A 22,652-nucleotide genomic window follows, 5' to 3' on the forward strand; every position below is an offset into this window, starting at 1 on the left:
CCGCACAAGATTCAAAGGGACTAGGGCAGTTCTTCGAAACGTGTCCCTCAGCTCCACACCTTTCACAGACGAAAGGACCGTCTGACACAACATTTACCTGGTACATCCCACCTTTAGAAGCTTCTCCCAATTCATATTTGTCAAATCTCGCAGTGAGAGCCTCAAGTGCAGCAACAGAGGAAGATTCTGCAGCTCTCCTCTGGTTCCCTCTGGAATTCCCATACTCAGCCTTGTGGGTGGCTAGATCGTCAATGATATTCCACCCCTTGGTTGCTCCCAAATTCTCAGAAAATCGGCCATTGGCTGCAGCATCCAAAATGGCCCTCTGATCGTCATACAACCTATTATAGAAATGATTGCACAAGCTCTATTTTTCGAACCCATGGTGTGATATGGTTCGTACCAGCTTCTTAAATCGGACCCATGCCTCGTGGAAGTTCTCATCCGGCCCTTGTTTGAAACTTGTGATTTGGGCTCTAATAGCAATCGTCTTTGTAGCAGAAAAGTACTTCTTGTAGAATGCCAATGCCAAGGAATTCCAATCAGTAATCCCATGAACGGCTCGGTCCAGATCTCTATACCACTCCCTTGCGGCATCACGAAGGAGAAGATGAACATGGTCTCCTTGACCTGGTCTTGAGTCACGCCAACGGTGGGGGTATGGAACAATGATGAGTCAATAAAGGTCTCCATATGCTTAGCTGCATCTTCATTTGCAGCTCCCCCGAACTGGTTTCTCTCAACCATGTTGATGTATGAAGGCTTTCGTTCGAACTTCCTGGCATCTCCTGGTAATTCGAACCCCTTATATAAATTTTCGGCTGTCGTCTCAGAATGACTAGCTATACTCGCTTCCTCGGCCATGACTGGAATTTCTGGAGAAGTAACTGTCTCGGCTGAAGAAGTGGAAATGGGTGAAGAATGTGGGTCTTCTTCGAACAGGTCGTTCTCGTAATAGCTTGACAGAGTACTCACCTCTTCCTCTGTCGGTAATACCCTTTGTGTTCGTCTCAACTCGCGCAAAGATTTCTCTATCTCAGGATCAAATGGTACTAGTTCACCACACTGTGACCTGCGCATAAGAAGAAACTACAAAAAGAATATAAGAAGAGGTTAAGGAACAGAAGTCCCTTAAACTAAGAAAGACTAAAAATAAAACAACTAAAATTAGAACTATTGCCTCCCCGACAACGGCGCCAAAATTTGATACCCGTCGTTGTGAGTACCAAAAATAAGATTTATAATTTCCTATTAAGACTAACCTAGGCTAGTGGTAACAGGGTCGAACCACAAGGAGGCAGATGTAAATTCTAGTTGTCTAAATTCAGTCTAAGGTAACAATAGTGGGGGTTGAGTTGATTTGGTCTAAAGCTAAGAATAAATAAAATACAGTAAAAGATGACTTAAACAGATAAAGAAAAGGTACTAGGATGAATAGTTTATTAAAGCTTCGGCGGCAGCATACTAAACAGGTCTAAATTGAACACAAGTGCGGCGGGAAACAAGAGGTCCTCTCGGTCCACTCTTAATAAATAGCATCTTTCGATCTCGCTATAGGTCCCTAATATCACTAATACTGACTCTCGTCCTGAAAAGTGACTAACGGTCCAAACTATACCTATCTTTCGATCTTAGCACAGTTTAGTCATTTTAATTGGTGGTCAAATAACTTTCCCTTTCTTTCGATCTAATGGGTAAGTCATAAAATAAGCATCTAACTGGTCGCATGCATTCGATTAGTTAAATACAACATTAAATTCAATTAAAACGAAGGGTAACCTCACGAGGTCAGTCGATCGACCGAGAATGTCAGTCAATCGACTGACATGCGAATCAGTTCGTGTCCAATACTTTGCCGCCTATGCTAAAACTCGCCTACATCCTAGCACAAACTATTTAGCTACTCATGCTAAGGGTAAAAACAATAACATTAACGATAAGAATTACTGAATTCATGCTTGAAACGATAAAGTAAACAATTAACATAAACGATAAAATTGGTTGCGGGAATCTAACTAGCAATTCTATACTAATGATAAAGCAAAGTAATAAACTGAAATTAGGGTAGATGAATACCGAATTTGCAGAGGAAAGATTGATAAGAACCAAAGATCCAATGCTCAACAATAATCCCAAACCCTAATTAACTATAAAGAACCGTATGTGAAACTAATGTAGAACTACTGAATAAAACTTGATTAAAAACTAGATATTCTCAGTTACGTTATATAGAAAGTATACGTAACAATTATTCCAAAACCTAAACTTAATGGGCTTCAAGTTCCTCGGTCTTTTAATTCTCGTCTGGAATAGCAGTGTGGTCGATCGACTGATGTGAGGGGTCGATCGACTGCTTGGCAGTGAATAGTAGCTTCCGTAACCCGAGGGTTGGTCGATCGACTGAGGGTGGTGGTCGATCGACTGCTTGAGCTGCTACTTGACTTCTATGAACTCGTGGACTTGTCTTTTGGGCCTTGAAATGCGCACCAAGCTCGTTCCTTAAGCAAATACTTCTCGCCAAAATGCAATGCAGGATACTCGGGGACGAATTTAGCTCGGTTTCCGTTGGATTCTTCACATTTCTGCAATAATGTACAAAAATACGGAAGTAGACGGAAATAGGGCGAAATGCAGCATAAACTACATGAATGAGCTCTGAAATACGTGTAAAATGGGATGTAAAACATCGTATAAAAGACAAGCATCAACTATCAATCATCCACTATGCTTTTTTAAAAAATCTCAACTGTTTTGTCAAAACCGTTTTTTTAAAAAACCGTCTTCAAATCAAGCATGTTTTCAAACTCGGAATGCTGTCGAATAGATGTAGGTTTTTCGACCAAAATGAGCTTTTTATAGCTGGCATGCTGCACATTTAAAATCTCATTTTCAAATCGTCCATTTTCCAATCGATTCCAAAACGTTTTTCTCACCGAACCGTTCTCGGGCATAGAATATGTTTCGAGTCAAGTTTTGTCTTGTCGTAGGTTCAAGTGAACCGCATGTCTAGCCAATACACGACCTTAGTGGGTCTCCCAAGCCACCACTTGGGTCCAAGTCAAGTATGTCGACAATTTGGTCAAAGCCAAACCACGAAACATCTATATTAGGACACTAGAGACATTATGATGAACCCATGAACCATGTTTGATTCAGTCATGGGTTAGTCACACCAAGTCGATGTTAAGTCTAAGTCAAGAAGTTAGTTGGGTCGAGTCATAGCCCTTGTCAGGTCTAGACCCCTCTCCCATGTGACCCCTTACAAGTTAGCCATTTAGCTCATTTCCTTGGTCTAGTTCTGTCTTTGAGTCAAGTTTAAGTCAAAGGTCAAGTCTGTGAGTCGAGTCTTTATTTATGCAGGGGATTTTGATTCGAGTATTGATTGGTTCAGGTTTATTTTTTGTAGAAAGGCCACCTCAATGTAGGTTAATATCCGTATACTACCCTTTAATTGTAGGATTATAACGTAAAATTTATATGTAGTTTATAGTCATAAAACGAAAATAACAATGAGACGATAAAGATATAGAAATAACCTTCGGTCCTAGTGCAATAAGGCAATGAGAGATCAAGTTAGATCTCCTCCTAATCGTTGCACCCAAGATGTCCGAGTAATGCCCTTGTGCTAGAGAGAATCCCCTAATTGCCTTGCAATATCGAGGGGATAGTTTTTGTGAGTTGTGTTGGATGTGAGATCCGAATTCTAGGAGGCACAATTCCCAAAACCCTAATTTTGATTAGCAAATGATCAATTAGGTTAGACAAGAGGAGAAGCTCTCCTTTTGTCTTTGGATGGCTCGGCCAAACCGAGTGAGGGGGAGCCTCTTGGGCTTTTTCATTTCCTCTTCACTTAAACTCGTGGTCCGGTCCATGACTCGCTAAGTGTATACGGCGGTCGATTATAAACTGTTATCGGTTATCGGAAATTAAGGCATCAACTAATAATACGGGTTAGTTGAATTATTAATACATGTCCGACAAAACAGTATTGTATAATTATATTCAATATACATTTAATTAAATATAAAACGCTTATATTTAATTTTACGAATTAATCCGGTTAATTCGCCTTTAGCCCATGATATTTAATCCGTATTAAATATAATATCTCAACATCACATTTTGACTAATTATTAGTCAAATAACTCGAATAACTGTTAGTCAAATTTGGCATCTACATGATTGTATTTTCATACCGTCACATCACTCAAAACGTATCCTATAGGTGTGACTTTTAGGGACCAGTTGATCACCGCCATCCGTATGACAATAACGTCAAACTTATCTAGCAAGCCAACCGTTATTGATAAACGTGGATCAACTGATAATAATACCAAAAGTATGCCCTTTGATCCTTTTAGAGATTTATAAGTCCTTGCACTAACTGTTAAGGACACCAACCCCAACAAGCTCCCACTTGTCCGTACAAGTGTATGTGCAATGACGTTATCCGCACTAACTGGAGGACACAAGCTCCAACAAACTCCCACTTGTCCGTACAAGTGTATGTGCGATAACCGATTCTCATATTCATTTAAAATTTCTCCCACTCAATGTAAAACAATTTGCATATCTGGATCCACAAAGGTCGTATTTTACAATCGATCTGGATCTAGAGTGGTTTCCCCGACTAGAGAGTAACTTAACTGATAAAACGAATCCGTATCCGAGCATGGCCATGCATTTCGATTCTGACTCCTCGAGTGGCCCTGAGAAATATCGAGTACCTGATAAAGGCTGAATATTTCCTTCAACTCGAACTCCTTCCGATCTAAGCACAGCATGAAATGACCCAGAAACAATCTACTTGGCCCCCTGTTACGGATGACCGTGAGAAAAAAAAACCAAAGTCACCCAAAATCTGCCTTGGTCTCAAGAGACAGTCGATAGTCAAAAGAATCGACTCTAAGGATCACCATGGAGGTCCTATCCACGACCGGACACCGAATGTTATAAAACATTTAGGACTCCACGTCGATGTCACAAGTGTGTCCTACGAAATATCCGTATAAATCGCCTCTGTGATTGGTCATCAACTGTTGACTTATGGCTAGTTGAACCCACCATCAACCAACGTCACAAAATAATTGCCAGAGTTATCAGCTCATGTGGGCAATTAAGGACTGTAAAATATAATGTTTGTTCAGTTCACTTTGTGGTGTTCAAAATTTGTCGTACAAATCCACATGAAAAACAATATATATATAAAAATATCAAAACGATGATGTTTTATTGAGTACAAAAGCGAATGAATCTAATCCATAAAAGAGTACTACAACTTAGGAACACGTTTAATTCCCATGGAATTAACGTGCCCTTCATGCTTATCTTGTCGTAATGCTTTAGTGAGAGGATCTGCTATGTTATCATCTCTGTAGCAATCTTTTCTATCACTACACGCCTTTTGCTCCACGTAATCTCCGATTAGATGAGCTTTCCGTTGTACATGTCTAGACTTGTTGCTAGACTTTGGCTCCTTAGCTTGGAAGATGGCACCACTATTGTCGCAATAGATGGTGATCGGGTCATTCGAACTAGGCACTACGATAGCCCATGTAAGAATTGACGCATCCATATCGCTTCCTTTGTAGCTTCGCACGCGGCATAGTACTCGGACTCGGTCGTAGAATCTGCTTTGTGATCTGTTTGAACTCTTCCAGGTGATCGCGGCGCCATTAAGAGTAAAAACGAATCCAGATGAGATTTCGAGTCATCACGATCCGTTTGGAAGCTAGCATCTGCAGAATCGGGTTGCGCATAGCTTTTGAGAGCCTCCATAAGTCAATGCCCAATCTTTAGTCCTCCGTAGGTACTTAAGAATGTTCTTGACAGACTAACCAATGTGATTCACCGGATCTTTGTTGGAATCGACTTGTCATACTCAATGCATATGCCACGTCCGGACGTGTGCATATCATGGCATACATGATTGATCCTATTGCCGAAGCATAAGGAATCCGTGTCATGCGCTCTTTCTCTTCCGGTGTCTCTGGTGCCTGAGACTTGCTCAAATGCACCCCTGGAGCCATAGGAAGGAACCCCTTCTTGGAGTTAGTCATGCTGAATCTCTCCAGGACTTTGTCTATGTAAGACTCCTGACTGAGAGATAGCATCCGTCGTGATCTATCTCGATAGATACGGATGCCTAGAATTCTTTGTGCCTCTCCCAGATCTTTCATCTGGAAATGGTTTTTCAACCATACTTTCACCGAAGTTAAGAGAGGTATGTCATTCCCAATCAGGAGTATGTCGTCAACATACAATATTAGGAAGACAATCTTGCTCCCACTCGACTTGATATATAAACATGGTTCCTCGACTGATCGAGTGAATCCATTTTCTTTTATCACTTGGTCGAAGCGATGATTCCAACTCCTTGATGCTTGCTTAAGTCCATAAATGGAACGCTTAAGCTTGCACACTTTCTTAGGATGTCTTTGGATCAATGAAACCTTCGGTTGTACCATGTACAACTCTTCCTCCAAAAAGCCGTTTAAGAAGGCGGTTTTCACGTCCATTTGCCAAATTTCATAGTCATGAAAAGCGGCAATCGCTAAGATAATCCGAATGGAACGCAGCATGACTACGGGTGCAAAAATCTCATCGTAGTGCAAACCTGGCACTTGGGTGAAACCTTTAGCAACTAGTCGTGCTTTGTAGATATCTTGTTGACCTTCCACAGAATGCTTTATCTTGTAAAGCCATTTGCATTGAAGGGGACGAACCTTAGCAGGTAAGTCAACAAGATCCCACACATTGTTCTCATACATGGAGTCCATCTCGGATTGCATGGCCTCAAGCCATAGCTTTGAGTCAGAACTGGTCATGGCACCTTTATAGGTTGCGGGTTCACTACTCGTTAAGAGTAGAATGTCATCTATGTCATGTTCCTCGACCAGACCAATGTATCTGTCTGGAGGAATAGAGACTCTTCCCGACCTTCTAGGTTCCTCGGGAATATTTACATGGGATTGAAGGAATAGGTTCCTCCAATAGTTGCTCGGTATTTGGTTCTGGAATCTCCGACAGGTCGAAGGTTCCATCACTCTTTGCATTCTCGAGAAATTCCTTCTCTAAGAATGTCGCACTAGCCGCAACAAAAACGCGTTGTTCGGTTGGCGAATAGAAGTAATGACCACGTGTTCCTTTAGGATAACCTATAAAGTATATTTTGACCGATCGCGGGCCGAGCTTATCTTCAGGTCTCCACTTGACATAAGCCTCGCAGCCCCAAACCCGTATAAAGGACAAGTTAGGGACCGTTCCCTTCCATAGTTCATATGGAGTTTTGTCAACAGACTTTAGACGGACTTCGGTTAAGTATTAGAGCAAACACAAAGAGCATAACCCCATAATGAATCGGGTAAAACCGTGTGACTCATCATGGATCGAACCATATCAAGTAGTGTTCGATTTCTCCGTTCGGACACACCATTCAGCCGAGGTGTTCCAGTGGAGTTAACGTAGGGCGATCCCACAGTCTTTAAGGTGTTGATCAAACTCGTGAGAAAGATACTCGCCACCACGATCTGAACGTAGTGTTTTTATCTTTCTACCAAGTAGGTTCTGTACCCTATTTTGGTATTCTTTGAATTTCTCAAAGGATTCACTTTTGTGCTTCATTAAGTAGACATAGCCATATCTACTTAAATCATCCGTGAAAGTGATGAAATACCTATAGCCTTCTCATGCGGTGATTGACATAGGACCACATACATCCGTGTGTATGAGCCCTAATAGGTCAGCAGCGCGCATTCCAACACCTTTGAAGGAAATCCGAGTCATCTTACCGATGAGACATGATTCACACGTGCCAAATGATTGAAAATCAAAGGCCGAGATAGCTCCATTTTTAATGAGTTGTTTTACGCGTTTCTCATTAATGTGTCCCATACGGCATTGCCATAGATACGTTTGATCTTTGTCACCAACCTTTAACTTTTTATTCATTACGTGTAATATTTCGGTCGTCTGATCTAAAACATAAATTCCGTTCATGGAGACTGCCTTGCCATAAATCATATCGTGTAAAGAGAAAATGCAAGCATTATTTTCTATTACAAATGAAAAACCAAGTTTGTCAAGTGCGAAACCGAAATAATGTTTTTGGAAAGACTAGGAACATAATAGCAGTCATATAATGACAACTCAAATCCGCTAGGAAGCTGGATCACATATGTCCCCTTTGAGATGGCAGCCACTCTTGCTCCATTCCCAACACGCAGGTCAACCTCACCCTTTACGAGAGGCTCGAGATTTCGGAGGCCCTGCACATGATTACACAGATGAGAACCACAACCAGTATCTAGTACCCAAGTTCCGTAACTTGCATGGTTAATCTCAATCATATGAATAAAAGTAGAAGAAGAAGACATACCAACAGGTTTAACGCGACCCGCTTTTATGTCCTCATGATAAACAGGACATGTCCGCCTCCAATGCCCGATCTTGTGGCGGTGATGGCATTCCATGTTATCGGTCTTGCTCTTTGTCGCGCCCGATGAGTTGCTCGACTCACCAGGCCCACTCTTACCTGAACCCGACTTCTTGAACTTCGCCTTACCTACTGCTAGGTTTGCCTGAGCTTTGCCCTTACCCTTTCCCTTGTTTGTCACAACGAGAACATCCTGTTTCATGCTCCCACTGAACTTCATGTCCTTCTCGGTCTGTACGAGGAGGGAGTGCAGTTCATGGGGAGTTTTCTTCAAATCATTCATATAGTAATTCGCTCTAAATTGCGAATAACCATCGTGGAGTGAGTGAAGAATGCGGTCAATAACAATGTTCTCGCCGATCTTACAATCAAAGGTCTCCGACTTCTCGACATTCTCAATCATGCCGAGAATGTGTGGGCTAACCGGTTGGCCCTTCTGGAGTCTCGCATCAAAGAAGCGAGTGGTAAGCTCATAGGTCACGATTCTCGGTGCTTTCGAGAATTCCTTAGTGAGCGTGGTGAAAATCTTGTTTTCACCTTGGGCTATGAAGCGTTTATGCAAATTGGGTTCCATTGCAAAAATGAGTACGTTTTTAATCGCACCCGCTTCCAAGGCGAAATCGTTATACTTGTCGATCTCGTTAACTCCGGCCCGTGGGGCCTGGTGTGACGGCATGGGCTCAAGCGAAATCTGAGCTTCCGTCGGCGGCAAGCGGCATTCCGTAATCTTTGCCTCCCGATCCGCGAAGTTTGATCCATCATTCTTCGATCGAGTTGATGATTCATCCGATTCATGAAGATCCGAAGCCAGGACTCACGGTCCAATGTGGCACTAGGCATTGGGTCGTTCAAGTGACCAGCCATTTTGTTATTAGCGTTTAACGGTTCGTGATCTACACTTTGAAAAAGAAAGAAAAACAAAACGAAATAAGCAACTCATCGAGGTGATTTAAGTCTATTTAAATTCATTTTAACGTGTAGACTCAATGCACTTGCATAATTGATCTCCCTCAAGAATGATACAAGTGATCCCAAGACTCAATTTCTGTAAATTGATAAGCCAACTGTTTAGCTAATTCTTCTGGAAGAACTCTTGGTCGATAGATTTCTGTAAATCCTATCTATAGTCCACCATAGTCACAGGATCGTACGAGTGAGCATAGTGTTGAGATAAAATAGGTCAATCGGTTCCAACTTACCCGACGTAGAAGGGGTCATATTATGCCTACCGACGAAGAAGGGAGTCATTGGAGTTTGACCTATAAAGACCGTTCTCAATTTTTGTTTATACGAGGAAGATCCCATCAACTAAATTATAATTCATATTAAGTGAACGAATAACTAGCGTTTGCGTGAATGAATTAATTTGGGTGATGGCTTATAATCGTGTGACATGCGAATGTTAAAGAAAACTAACTCGTGACCTCTATATGTGTCAGTTTTCATGCAATTATTAGGTGGTTTGGTTTTTAGGCGGAATATGATGCATACTATCGTTACAATAAAATAAATAAATGAATGCAATACGTAAATAAAAATTTCCTAGTGTGGCCTATCCTAGTAAAAAGAACAAAATACAACTTTGGAATCCACCGTTGGACCCGAAAAGCTTGTCTTGATGTTCCATCTTTATCCAAGTAGCGGGAGTGAGCATCCGGTCACCATCTTTAGTCTTCTCAAGAATTACAATTTAAAAATTACAAATATAAACCTATTTACATTCTAAATAAAAACTGTAATTAAAAGAAATAAAATGGAGATACGAGATCTCAAAATACAACCAAGACCGTGTTCCATCATTACGGTAACACGTTCTACTAAGGCCACACTAAGTTACAACCGTTTGCAAAATAATTAAATACGTAATTAAAAGGCATTCAAAACATTCAAAATATAAACAAGAACGATAAATTAAAATGCATCAACTAAAAATTAAATTTATTCGTGACATAATTCCGTAATTATGTTAAATTTTTATCCAAACCACCAAAGATAATTAAAATTATGTGACAAAACCGCTTCATCAACTTAATTTTAATTCGATATAATCCGTTACTTTAAATCGTTTTAAAGTAACTTTAGTTTACGTGGGTTAACCGTTTCACTAACAAGCGAGAGCATAAAAACGTTTTATGCATAAAATGGCCGAAAAAAAAAAAAAACGAAATTTTTTTTTTTTTTTTTTCTTCTGTACTGCTGTACGTGAACAGTACCAGGGGCCAAAAAAAAAATTATATTTTTTTTTTTTTTTTTTTTATAAATTCGGCTGAAATGCCGAGAGCTTTAAAAGCCAAAAAAAAATTTAACACGGCTCAAAACGTGAGCAATGAAAGATCAAAACAAAACGGTTTGATAAAACACAATTGCAATTTTAATCTAATCCGTATAGAAATCAAATTACAATTGTTAATCTTCAACATATTGCAATAATTATCGGTTAAAATTACAACATGTGAAGAAAGATTGAAAACATGAGATCGAATGACCTAAAAATCGTGTGGCACGCATAACGATGCAAAAAAAAACAGAAAACAGGCCGAGTAAGATGGAGGCCACACGGTTTTCAAAAAAAAATTTCCACACAAAATTTTATGCAATCATTTTGATCGATCTTTGACAAATTGCAATGAATATCGATTACAATACAATATGCAAAGATCGAAAAAGAACACAAAACAAAAGACAAACATTACCGTGTAAACTTGACACGGATCACAAGGAACAAAACAAAAAAAACGCAGCAAAAAAAATTTCTGCCGAGTTAAAAAAATGAGCCGTGACATTTTTTTTTTTAACCAAAATTCATCGTTTCAACAATCGTTTGATGAAAAACACATATAAAAATTTACGTGGCCTCGCTCTGATACCACTTGTAGGTTAATATCCGTATACTACCCTTTAATTGTAGGATTATAACGTAAAATTTATATGTAGTTTATAGTCATAAAACGAAAATAACAATGAGACGATAAAGATATAGAAATAACCTTCGGTCCTAGTGCAATAAGGCAATGAGAGATCAAGTTAGATCTCCTCCTAATCGTTGCACCCAAGATGTCCGAGTAATGCCCTTGTGCTAGAGAGAATCCCCTAATTGCCTTGCAATATCGAGGGGATAGTTTTTGTGAGTTGTGTTGGATGTGAGATCCGAATTCTAGGAGGCACAATTCCCAAAACCCTAATTTTGATTAGCAAATGATCAATTAGGTTAGACAAGAGGAGAAGCTCTCCTTTTGTCTTTGGATGGCTCGGCCAAACCGAGTGAGGGGGAGCCTCTTGGGCTTTTTCATTTCCTCTTCACTTAAACTCGTGGTCCGGTCCATGACTCGCTAAGTGTATACGACGTGGTCTGATTATAAACTGTTATCGGTTATCGGAAATTAGGGCATCAACTAATAATACGGGTTAGTTGAATTATTAATACATGTCCGACAAAACAGTATTGTATAATTATATTCAATATACATTTAATTAAATATAAAACGCTTATATTTAATTTTACGAATTAACTGGTTAATTCGCCTTTAGCCCATGATATTTAATCCGTATTAAATATAATATCTCAACATCACATTTTGACTAATTATTAGTCAAATAACTCAGACTAACTGGTTAGTCAAATTTGGCATCTACATGACTGTATTTTCATACCGTCACATCACTCAAAACGTATCCTATAGGTGTGACTTTTAGGGACCAGTTGATCACCGCCATCTGTATGACAATAACGTCAAACTTATCTAGCAAGCCAACCGTTATTGATAAACGTGGATCAACTGATAATAATACCAAAAGTATGCCCTTTGATCCTTTTAGAGATTTATAAGTCCTTGCACTAACTGTTAAGGACACCAACCCCAACACTCAAACCCGAAAGAAAGCAATGGAAGACGCCAATAGCAAGCTCACAAATTCCGTGAACTTCTTGGGAATCTGAAATTCGGCAATAAGAACCGACGAAGAGATGAATAGAGTAATGAGGGGAAGATACTCCCAACCCTTGTTTTTTAATTTGCAGTAAGAGGGAGAGGAAAGCAGGAAGAAGTTGGCTTCGAACTACCTAGAATTCATCAAGTATCCCCCCAAATACATAATCCTCAATGGCATGGACGAGAACTCACCAGCATACAAAGTTTGGTCCTCGGAAGACCTAATAGCAGGATACATATTGCCATGTTGTGGTTGGGACGCCACAGAGGTGAGCAAGGTAACCAAGGCTTAGCATCATTGGTGGTTTAGATCAGCAAGAAGGATAACGTACCTAGAGGAGAAAACGAGGGTGGATATAAATTACTACTGCATCACAGACCAGAAGTTCTATTGCCCTTAGAAGGAAAGATGTTCAAGTTCAATGACGATTCCGAGTCTTAGTCCAAGTCTAATTCCAAGTCTGATAAGAGTCCTAACTTTGAGTCTAAGGAGTCAGGTGTCGAAGCCATCCCCTCCCAAGTCTTTCCTTTCAATACACCCCTTTCTTATATCCTGGGGCCTATCTCAGGTACTTCTGTTGTCTTGCCACTGACCTCTGATCAGTTGGCTCAAATGTTAGCGCATTTCGCGCGGTTTCAAATTAATAATAATAAGATGAACCAGTTTGCTTATGACTTGTTTTATTTACATTGCAATTTTATTTTTGAAAATAATTGTTATAGTAGTGACGTTGAGAATGAGGCCGAAGGCGAGCAGGTGGAAGAAGAGGAAGAGGAGGTAAAACCACCTCCACAATTGGTTAGAGGGTTAGAAGAGTATGACCAAAGAAACTTGGTGATCTAAGATACCGAAACTATCAATGTGGGAACCACCCTAGAACACATGAGCTTAAGATATGGACTACCTTAGATCCCATAGAGAGTAAAGGGTTCATTGAACTGCTGTTTAAGTTCAAAGATGTTTTCGCATGGTCTTACAAAGTCATGCCGGGAATTGATAGGGAAATTGTAGAGCAAAGTATCCTGATCAAACCAGGGTTCAAACCAGTGAAGCAAAAGCTACACAGAATGCGTTCGGAGTGGTCTTTAAAGGTTTAAGGAAGAAATTGATAAATAGCTCAAAGCCAGGTTCATCAAGGTGTCAGAGTATTCAGATTGGGTCGCTAATGGAGTACCAGTACCGGAAAAAGATGGTAAGGTTCGTGTGTGCGTGGACTTTCGGGATATGAACAAAGCTAGTCTGAAGGACGACTTTCCATTACCTCACATTGATATCTTAGTTGACAATACCGCAAATGATGCATTACTGTCCTTCATGGATGGATATGCCGCTTACAATCATATTAAGATGGCCGAGGAAGACATGTATAAGACAACGTTTATGTCAATGAGGGACATATTGTTACATAGTAATGCCTTTCGGTTTGATAAATGCCGGGGTGACGTACCAGAGAATGGCAACGATGTTTCTACATGATATGACGCACAAAGAAGTTGAAGTTTATGTCGATGACATGATAGTTAAGTCAAAGGAACGTGGTGGCCGTGGTGGGGCGCTACGAAAATTCTTTGAAAGATTGCGAAAGTACAACATGAGACTGAATCCGCACAAGTGTACTTTCTGGGTCACCTCTGGCAAACTGTTGGGTCATGTTGTTAGCCGCCATTGCATCAAAGTAGACCCATCAAAAATAAAAGCCATTATAAAAATGCCCCATCCCAAGACCAAGAAAGAAATTTGAGGTTTCATGGGAAGAGTTCAATACATAAGCCGTTTCGTCGCGAAGTTGACGATGATTTGTGAGCCGATCTTCAAGAAACTAAAGGTTGGTGAACACGTTATGCTGGATGACCAGTGTCAGGTCGTGTTCGATAAAATAAAGGAAGTTTTATCTTCTCCACCAGTTTTAAACCCACCAGTAGCCGGGCTGCCGTTATCACTGTATCTAACTGTTACAGATATAATGATGGGGGCTATGTTAGCCCAAACAGTTGACAAAGAAGAAAGAGCTATTTACTACATAAGTAAAAAAATTTTAGACTATGAATTAAAGTATACACCTCTTGAAAAAACGTGTTTGGTCCTAGTCTAGGAAACGAAGAAATTAAGACATTACATGCTTAGCTACAGTGTGAGTGTGGACTCAAAAATGGATCCGATCAAGTACCTGTTTGAAAAACTAGTGCTTAATGGAAGAATGTCGAGATGGACCCTCTTGTTAACAGAGTTCAATCTCAAGTATGTACCTTTGAAAGTGATCAAGGGAAGGACAGTTGCCGATTTCCTCGCCGACAATCCAATCGAAGAAACAGAAGTCGTCGACACTTAGTCATTTCGCGACGAAGACATGTTTCACGTCAAGAATGACGTATGGGATTTGTATTTCGATGGAGGATCGAACTATATGGGATATGGATTGGGCATTCTTCTTATCTCGCCAACAGGTGAACACATACCCGTGTCCATCAAGCTGGATTTCAATGTCACGAACAACGCCGCTGAATATGCAGCATGTTTGCTTGGTTTACGCAGTGCTCTTGACTTGGGTGTAAAGAACTTGTTAGTACATAGAGACTCATCCCTTGTGATCAATCAGGTGGGTGGGTCATGGAAAATTAAGAGCTAAAGTTTGGCCCTATATCAAACCAGAATCGAAGAATTCGAAAAGTACTTCGAGAATATTCGACATGTTCACCTCCCGAGAGAGGAAAATTAGTTTGTAGATGCATTGTCCAAGATAGCCATACTGATCAACATTCCCGCACACATAGACAGTATGTCAATATGTGTCGAACGAAGATCATCACCTGCCTATGTGAATGCAATCGATGATACGCGTGGGAAGCGCGCTCTACGAATATTATCCAACCAATTCATCAGGACCGATGATGGACAGTTGTATAAGAAGACGACTCAAGTTGTTTTGGAGCGATGCATCGGTAAACCGATAGCTGAAAAGGTTATTGAGGAAGTCCATGTCGGTGAATGTGGGCCACACGTGAATGCCCATATGTTAGTCCGTAAGATCATGAGGCTTGGTTATTATTGGAAAACGATGGAAACAGATTGTTGCAAAAATGTCAGGTACTGTCACAGTTGTCAGATATTCGCAAATGTGTAGCATGTGGCACCTTCTATGTTATACACCATGACGTCACCTTGGCCATTTTCAACTTGGGGAATTGACATCATTGGAAAAGTAAACCCATCAGGAACTGGAGGGTACTGTTTTATCCTTGTCGCAATTGACTACTTCACGAAGTGGGTAGAGGCTAAGTCTTACAAAGTAGTAAAAGCGAAGCAAGTAGCACAGTTCATTCAGAATGACATTAGTTGTCGGTACGGAGTACCACATGAGTTTATCAGTGATCATGGTACCGATATTCAAGCTGAGGCTGCAGTTATACTTGAAAGGTATAAAATCAAACATCATAAGTCATCACCATACCGACCACAGACGAATGATGCGGTAGAGGCTTCTAATAAAACAGTTACAATCAATTTGAGAAAGATGTCTGACAACTATAGGGAGTGGCTAAAGAAGATACCCTTCACATTATGAGGGTATAAAACTTCAATTAGAACAGCAACGGGTGCAACCCCGTACCACTTAGTTTATGGGATGGAAGCAGTCCAACCTGTTGAATTAGAGGTGCCATCTCTAAGGATCCTATTAGAAAGACAGGTTCCCGAAGCAGATTGATTCAATCAAGGTATGATTCACTAGTCATGCTCGACGAGCGGCATTTGAACGTATATACCATGTTCAACTCTACCAGAAAAGGATAGAGAGAGCTTTCAACTAAAAGGTGAAGCCAAGGGGAATTAGTGATGGTGATCCGTTTCTCAAGTCGGACAGAGCTTTTTTACCTATTGACCCGAGGGGTAAGTTTAAACCAAATTGGGTAGGCCCTTATTTGATAAAGAGGATTTTGTCAGGAGGCGATGTTCGATTAACAGATTTGGTTGAGAATGACTTCACAAATCCTACGAATTTGGACTAGTTTAAGAAATACTATCCTTGATGACCTCATTCTCAAATGTTATGAAATAATTTTGAATTTCAAATGTTTTAAGAATAAGTTGTGAGTTGTTTGTCAACACTGCATGAAATATTTTAAGTGAGAACTATGGACTCGATTTTATTCTGTTGCAAAGCAGATACGTAGGAAACTCTTAGTTAAGAGTACAACCAAAACATGTAAAACAAAAATGAAATTTTTGATGCAGAAAACTGGGGATTTCTAATAAATAATAAGTTTTTATTTATTCTAAATTCCGGGCAAAGTTCGTTACAATATTTTATTCCGGGCGAAGCCCATCACACACAACTAAAAAAAGAAAAGCACACAAACAGTAATAGTAATAGTAAATAATAATGTCAAAGACTACTCTTTGCCACCCTCAGCCGGGCTGCACGCCCCACCACGATGAGACGAAGTCTCACCCATCATCACTCAGGCTCTTTTCTTCGGAGGAATCATCAATTCTTCACAAGGGCCGAATTTTTCTTTCACACTAGGTCGAGGACCAAGTCTTTCTTCAAGTGTCAATCCACTTTCACTCCTTCGACCTAACCTCTTCCACACATCTGAAACCAGAGAGTCAGTCCTAGGAGTCGTGTCAGTCTCTGTTTCGGACCTAGATGAAATCTGGGTCATCCCCGTAAAGAATTCTCGGTTCTTCTCCCCTTCAATGTGGTATTTGTAATCAATTGCTTCTTCCTTGTGAAGCTGCCTCCGGGCCATGAAAGAAGTTTCGATCGTCCACTGCAAAGAAGAAGGTGACACCCAGTTGGAGGCAAACGGCTCAGAAATATGTCAAATAGTCCTCCGATTCCAAGACTCCAACCATGCGTTGCACCTCGGAAGAGTCACTTCCTTGACTTGGCCGCAAATAGGCTCAATGGCGGGAATCCGTTGCTGACGACCGACCTGTCGAAGAACACGGTTCGGGTATAACGCCCATCTAACATGTAACCCAGCATTGGCAGAAAGCCGCTGTCGCCAGAAATGCTCCTTCTTCCCAGTAGCAAACTGACGATGATGAGAAGTGAAGCTTCTCACCTCATATGTATCCGGGACCTTCGGTGGATCAAACAACTTAAGTCTCTCACATAGCCAGATCTGTGAAAAAGGGCCGAGAAAGCGAATTAGACTACATAAAATGATGTCAAACCCACTGAAAAGGAAGGAGGTGGGCAATGAAAAAAAAAAAGAAAAAAAAAAAAAAAACGCTGCAAAAAGAAAAAGAAAAGAACAGCGAAAAAGACATACCTGTAGAAGACGGGTTGATCTAGTGTAAGCAAGGTGTGGGTTGGTCTTCCGAGCATCTAACCCAGCAATAATTTCAGCAAGAATGAGCCAAGCTGGGCTCCTGCGGTTCTCCATCTGTTGAACAATTCGGATGAACTTCCGTGGGCATGGGCCACGTCTCGGTCTGTGGATTTGGGTCACCTACCGGTCCGTAGTCACAGGCCACCTGCACGCCAAGCCAATATGTGGAAATGCAGCGGTCTTTTGAAAGCCACGCTCGGCGGCGTAAAAATGCTTTCGACCGGATCGTTTTAGATCGGTCGGTTTCGTCTCGGTAATGGTCTCGAAACGATTAGAGATGTTCGGAGTCGCCACCAAGCATTTGTGGGATGCCTGGAACCTGTTCGAATTCCACTTTATACCTCGGTCAAATCTAAGCACAAAGCAACGTTTGACATAGGTACTAAAGATCAGGAAATCGTCCCTCTTTAGCATCCTATCTCTAGAATGACTCTCGTACGCCCTGGATAAGGTCGTCCACTATCCAAAGTTTCCGAGTAAGAGGTGAAGGTACGTATTGGGAAGCCCTTTAATCAGACATCCAATCCCGCCCGCGTTTAGCGGCCTCTACTGATCGATCTTGGTTGGTTGAATGCAAAAGTTGATAAAACGGTTTAAATGCATGAATGCGCATCCAATGATTTAAACCAAACATGTGAGAGCTTTCTAAGTCGGTTGATTTAATCCAAGTATCAAGTATAAGATGTCGATTTGGATTAATGGTTGATTTGCATGCAAGACAAAAATTAAACATCCATTTACCGTATTAGGTTTAGGGTGCATAACATGATCCATTTGCCTTGAATAATGCTGGAAGGGAACAGGCCCTGTACCAGTCGGCTATATGAGGCACGAGCCAGCCGGCGGTGTAAGGGGCCTCCCTCTGGTTTTGAAAATGAGAAAAGGAGAGCCTGTGTAGGCGCGGGTTAGCCCACGGTTTATGTGCCGTGTTCTAACCTTTTAGAACACGTTATAAAACGTGTTGGAAATGGGTATTTGAACCCGGTTTGATTTGAAGGGGTCGTTTAGACCGCATTTGTTGATTTGAAGAACTAGAGTCGAATAATCATCATTATTTGATAATATTCGGTGTCGGGTTCGATTTGGCAAACTTGACATGAATAGTTTTGAAAATGATTATGGACTAATTGTTTTAAGTCCATTTGAATGTAATTAGTCGGTACTCATCATCGCATCTGTTTAAAATCCGCATGGTATGTAGAACCAAGGATGACTTTGTGTTGGTGACTAATATGTTTATTTGAAAATGTAAAGAAATGAAATAAAAGGCTTTAAAATACCTTCTAAATGTCATTAACCAAATATTATCACCGAAACACGGATTTAACCGTCATAGTATGAGGAGCCAAAGGTGAAAAATGCTTTATGGTTAAAACATGTGAAATAAAACAACAAAGGTTCAAAAATACTTGAAATGGTGAAAACCGATTACAAATATGAAAAAATGGATTAAGGGAAATGACAAGAACAAACACGGTTGATCTCTGGTCTGAATACCCCATTTAGGCGCGAGCTAGTTGGCAACCTAAGGGGCTTCTGCCTCAGACCAAAAATCAGTGTTGGCTCATTTATTCCATGTTTTGGTTCATGTTATGCATGTTTTAGCAAGTTAGAGTCATGAAGCAAATGAAAAACATAATAAAAGAGGATTTTTTACACCCTCATACTTACATGTTTGGTTATGGCGAGTGACCGACGTAAGTGTAACAACTCGTTTGATCGGAAAAAACTCGGTTTAAAACCGTTTTGGTAAGTAAAAAGAGTGTTTTAATGTTAGTGATGGTGTAGTGGTCGAAATGATCGGTCAAGTGATTTAATGCACGATGACGGTACCAAACAATGTGTAAGGTTGGTGTTTACGATCGGTAGGTCGTAAATACGCGTCGGGTTGTGACTTAAGAAGTCGAGTCGAGAATTTTAAGGGAGAAAAGAGGGGGCGGACACTCGCGTAAGTCTCAAATGGGTTGCATTTGAGGGGTATTTATAGGAGAATGAGTGGTTGTGTGAGTTTTGAGCGACGTTACCACTTGGGCTGCACAAAGAGGCGCGAGCCACGTCGCGGGTCTTCGAGCTGTGTTGTCACTTTCACAACAAACGCAATCATGATTTGTTCTATCCTAGGTTTTGTAGTCACATGTTTGGTACTTGACCAACATGAATCCGGGAAAACTTAAGGTAGAAGGTTTGAAATGTTTGTTTTTTTGTGGTTGACTCGGTTTGACTCGTTGTTGGAGTCGGGATTTGAATTTTTGAGTCGGTTTTCGGTCCGGTGCCGGTTTTGACTCTAGTTAGTGTCATTGCGACCCCGTCGTCGTGAATTAAACACTCCAGGTATTTTTGAAATGTTTTATTTTTGAAATTGTTTTAAGTTTTCCGACGTAAAGTTGTACACAAACTGTCGATCAAACGCCGCGATTCCAAAACATGTTGTAGTCCGATAATCATCGGGTGTTTGTTGGAGTCTGACCAGATACTGGGTATCTAAAGAGCCCCCACTTTGAATGAGGCTTGGACAGGGCAAAAGTCAAAGTAGAGCCCCCAGGTCAATTAAAGATTACAACCTGGAGACCCAAGCGACGTCGAGGCGGTTCGAAAGGATTCGGGCCAAGGACCTGCCGTCGGGAAGAGCGACGCCAAGGTGACTCGAAGGTACGAGTCAAGGACCTGTCGTCGGGAACATTTTAGAGTTTGTCGACTGTCCGTGCGGGTCGTTTAAAGTCTATTAGACTACGTACAAAGGCTCGCCAGCCATAGGAAGGAGACATACCTAAGGCATCTTTGAATATGTCCTTGCATGTTTGCGGACAAAGGCTCGCCAACTGTGGTAAGGAAATGTACCCGAGGCATCTTCGGGATGTGTCCTTGAAAAGTTTGCGGACAAAGGCTCGCCAGCCAATGGTAAGGAAATGTACCCGAGGCATCTTCGTGATGTGTCCTTGAAAGGTTGCGGACAAAGGCTCGCCAGCCATGGTAAGGAAATGTACCCGAGGCATCTTCGGGATCTATCCTTGGATGGTTGCGGACAAAGGCTCGCCAGCCAATGGTAAGGAAATGTACCCGAGGCATCTTCGGGATCTGTCCTTGAAAGGTTGCGGACAAAGGCTCGCCAGTTGTGATAAGGAAATGTACCCGAGGCATCTTCGGGATGTGTCCTTGAAAGGTTGCGGACAAAGGCTCGCCAGCCATCGGTAAGGTCGGTTAATGGACCATGGGAACAGCCGCGTCGAATGGGCTCATTTTGAAAGTAGCGAACTCGTGATGCCGCTGTGGGAATAGTGAATATGGATTTTCACTATCACTGTTTTTGGAATAAGCGGGTTCCGCGAGGAAGCCCCCTGCTGGCACTTGAAAGAATAGTGAATCTGGCATCTTCACCATTCGTCGGTCTTCTTCGAACTTGAAGTAGCGGTTTTGATCGCCGTTTGTTTTAATTTTGAAGGAAAATACCAAATTTTGAGTTTGCTATTGCGTTTGAAGTGACAGTTTATATGCCGCCGTTGACATTTGATGGAAAGAGTGAATTTGGAATCTTCACTATTAATTAAACTGACGGTTTATGTGCCGCCGTTGACATGTGTGGTGAAAATAGTGGAATTCAAATTCCAACTATTATTTTGAAAATGACGGTTTTAATTGCCGTCGTCTAAAATTTGGAGAAATAGCGGTTTTTGAATTTTCGCTATTATTTTTGAAATTTTGAAGGGCAATGGTGAATTTTGATTTCACCATTATTTTCGAAATTGGCGGTTTTGATCGCTGTTTGCTTGAAAATTCTCGAAAATAGTGAATTTAAATTTTCACTATTCGATTGGAGGGACGGTTTATGTGCCATCGTTTAAAGCTTTCGAAAATAGTGAATTTGAATTTTCACTATTTGTTTTTGAGAAAAATGACGACCTTTAATATCGTCAAATGAAAATTTGAAGATTGTCACGGGAAAGAATTAGGGCGAATTTTGCCCTAAAAATCGAATTGGGCGTTTTTGATTGAGCCCATTTCGAGTGAAATTGATGTTTGCATTAGGTTAGAAACCTATTTAGGAGTATAGGGGTGCTTTTAGTTTGCATTTTGGTCCCCGTTCCCGCTCCCTATGCTCGAAAAACGTGAGTGAGGCGAGAAACCGCCTCATTTCACAACGCCAAGTTTATTTTCTTGGGTAGTGGGTCCCACTAGGTTGCATTGTCGTTGGGAAAACCCGTATTCGCCATTTATGGACCTTCGTTGGGTATTGTGGGCAAAATTGGATTTTTGCCTTTTGTGACGGTCTTACGTCTGACAAAATAAGCGCCTGTTTGGGCTTGAATTGAGTCAGTTTGCCTTGAATTGGACCTTATTGGTAATTTAGGTCACCTTGAGGCGTGATAAAATCACGTCTGCCTTTTTGCGGTTGTTTTCGAATTTTGACCGGTTTGGGCTCAAATTAGCGTATGAATTGCCTTTTTCAGCCGTAGAAAAATACCCCACTGCGTCGGGAATGTATTTTGGTTTGTAGGCGGACCTTGTACAGGTCTTGAAATGCCGTTTTTGTGGTTTTGACTCGTGTTTTGCTTGAAAAGAGGTGCGAGTCATTTTTGTGTTTTTTTTTTTGAATGGTTTGGTTGGATTTTGGGCGGGATTGCCCTTGTTTTGCATTGCAGGTTGTGTTTTTTTGGATTTATCCATTTCATACCGTCGTAATGCCGAAATCCCGGCTGACGCTTTTTGTTTGTTCGGGGCAGGCCGAGTTCATGGCTGCGACTCTTGAGGAGTTGTTTGGGACGGGCTCGGTTAGCACTCCGGTTAGCACGCCCGCCGTGGTTGTGGAGGACGCCACTGAGGAGGAGAGACCTCCTGAGCAGACTGTTGGGGCCTCAGGGGCCGTCGAGGAGCGTGAGGAGCCCGTTGTTGGGGCTGCTAGCACTAGGAGAGCTCAGACTGTGGATGAGGCGAGTACCTCCGGGAGAAGGGTTTCT

The 22,652-nt window shown here is 41.3% G+C and overlaps 1 protein-coding gene across 1 annotated transcript; it reads left to right on the top strand.

Annotated features, from left to right (window-relative positions):
• The first annotated feature begins 15,512 nt into the window (after positions 1-15,512).
• LOC141631846 (uncharacterized) lies at positions 15,513-16,067 on the top strand. Its single transcript, XM_074444467.1, has 2 exons — positions 15,513-15,778; positions 15,947-16,067. Exons 1-2 carry the CDS (start codon positions 15,513-15,515, stop codon positions 16,065-16,067), a joined length of 387 nt encoding a protein of 128 aa, XP_074300568.1.
• The last annotated feature ends 6,585 nt before the right edge of the window (positions 16,068-22,652 follow it).

Source organism: Silene latifolia, chromosome Y (genome assembly GCF_048544455.1).
Source record: "Silene latifolia isolate original U9 population chromosome Y, ASM4854445v1, whole genome shotgun sequence".
In the NCBI taxonomy this organism is placed as follows: Eukaryota; Viridiplantae; Streptophyta; class Magnoliopsida; order Caryophyllales; family Caryophyllaceae; genus Silene; species Silene latifolia.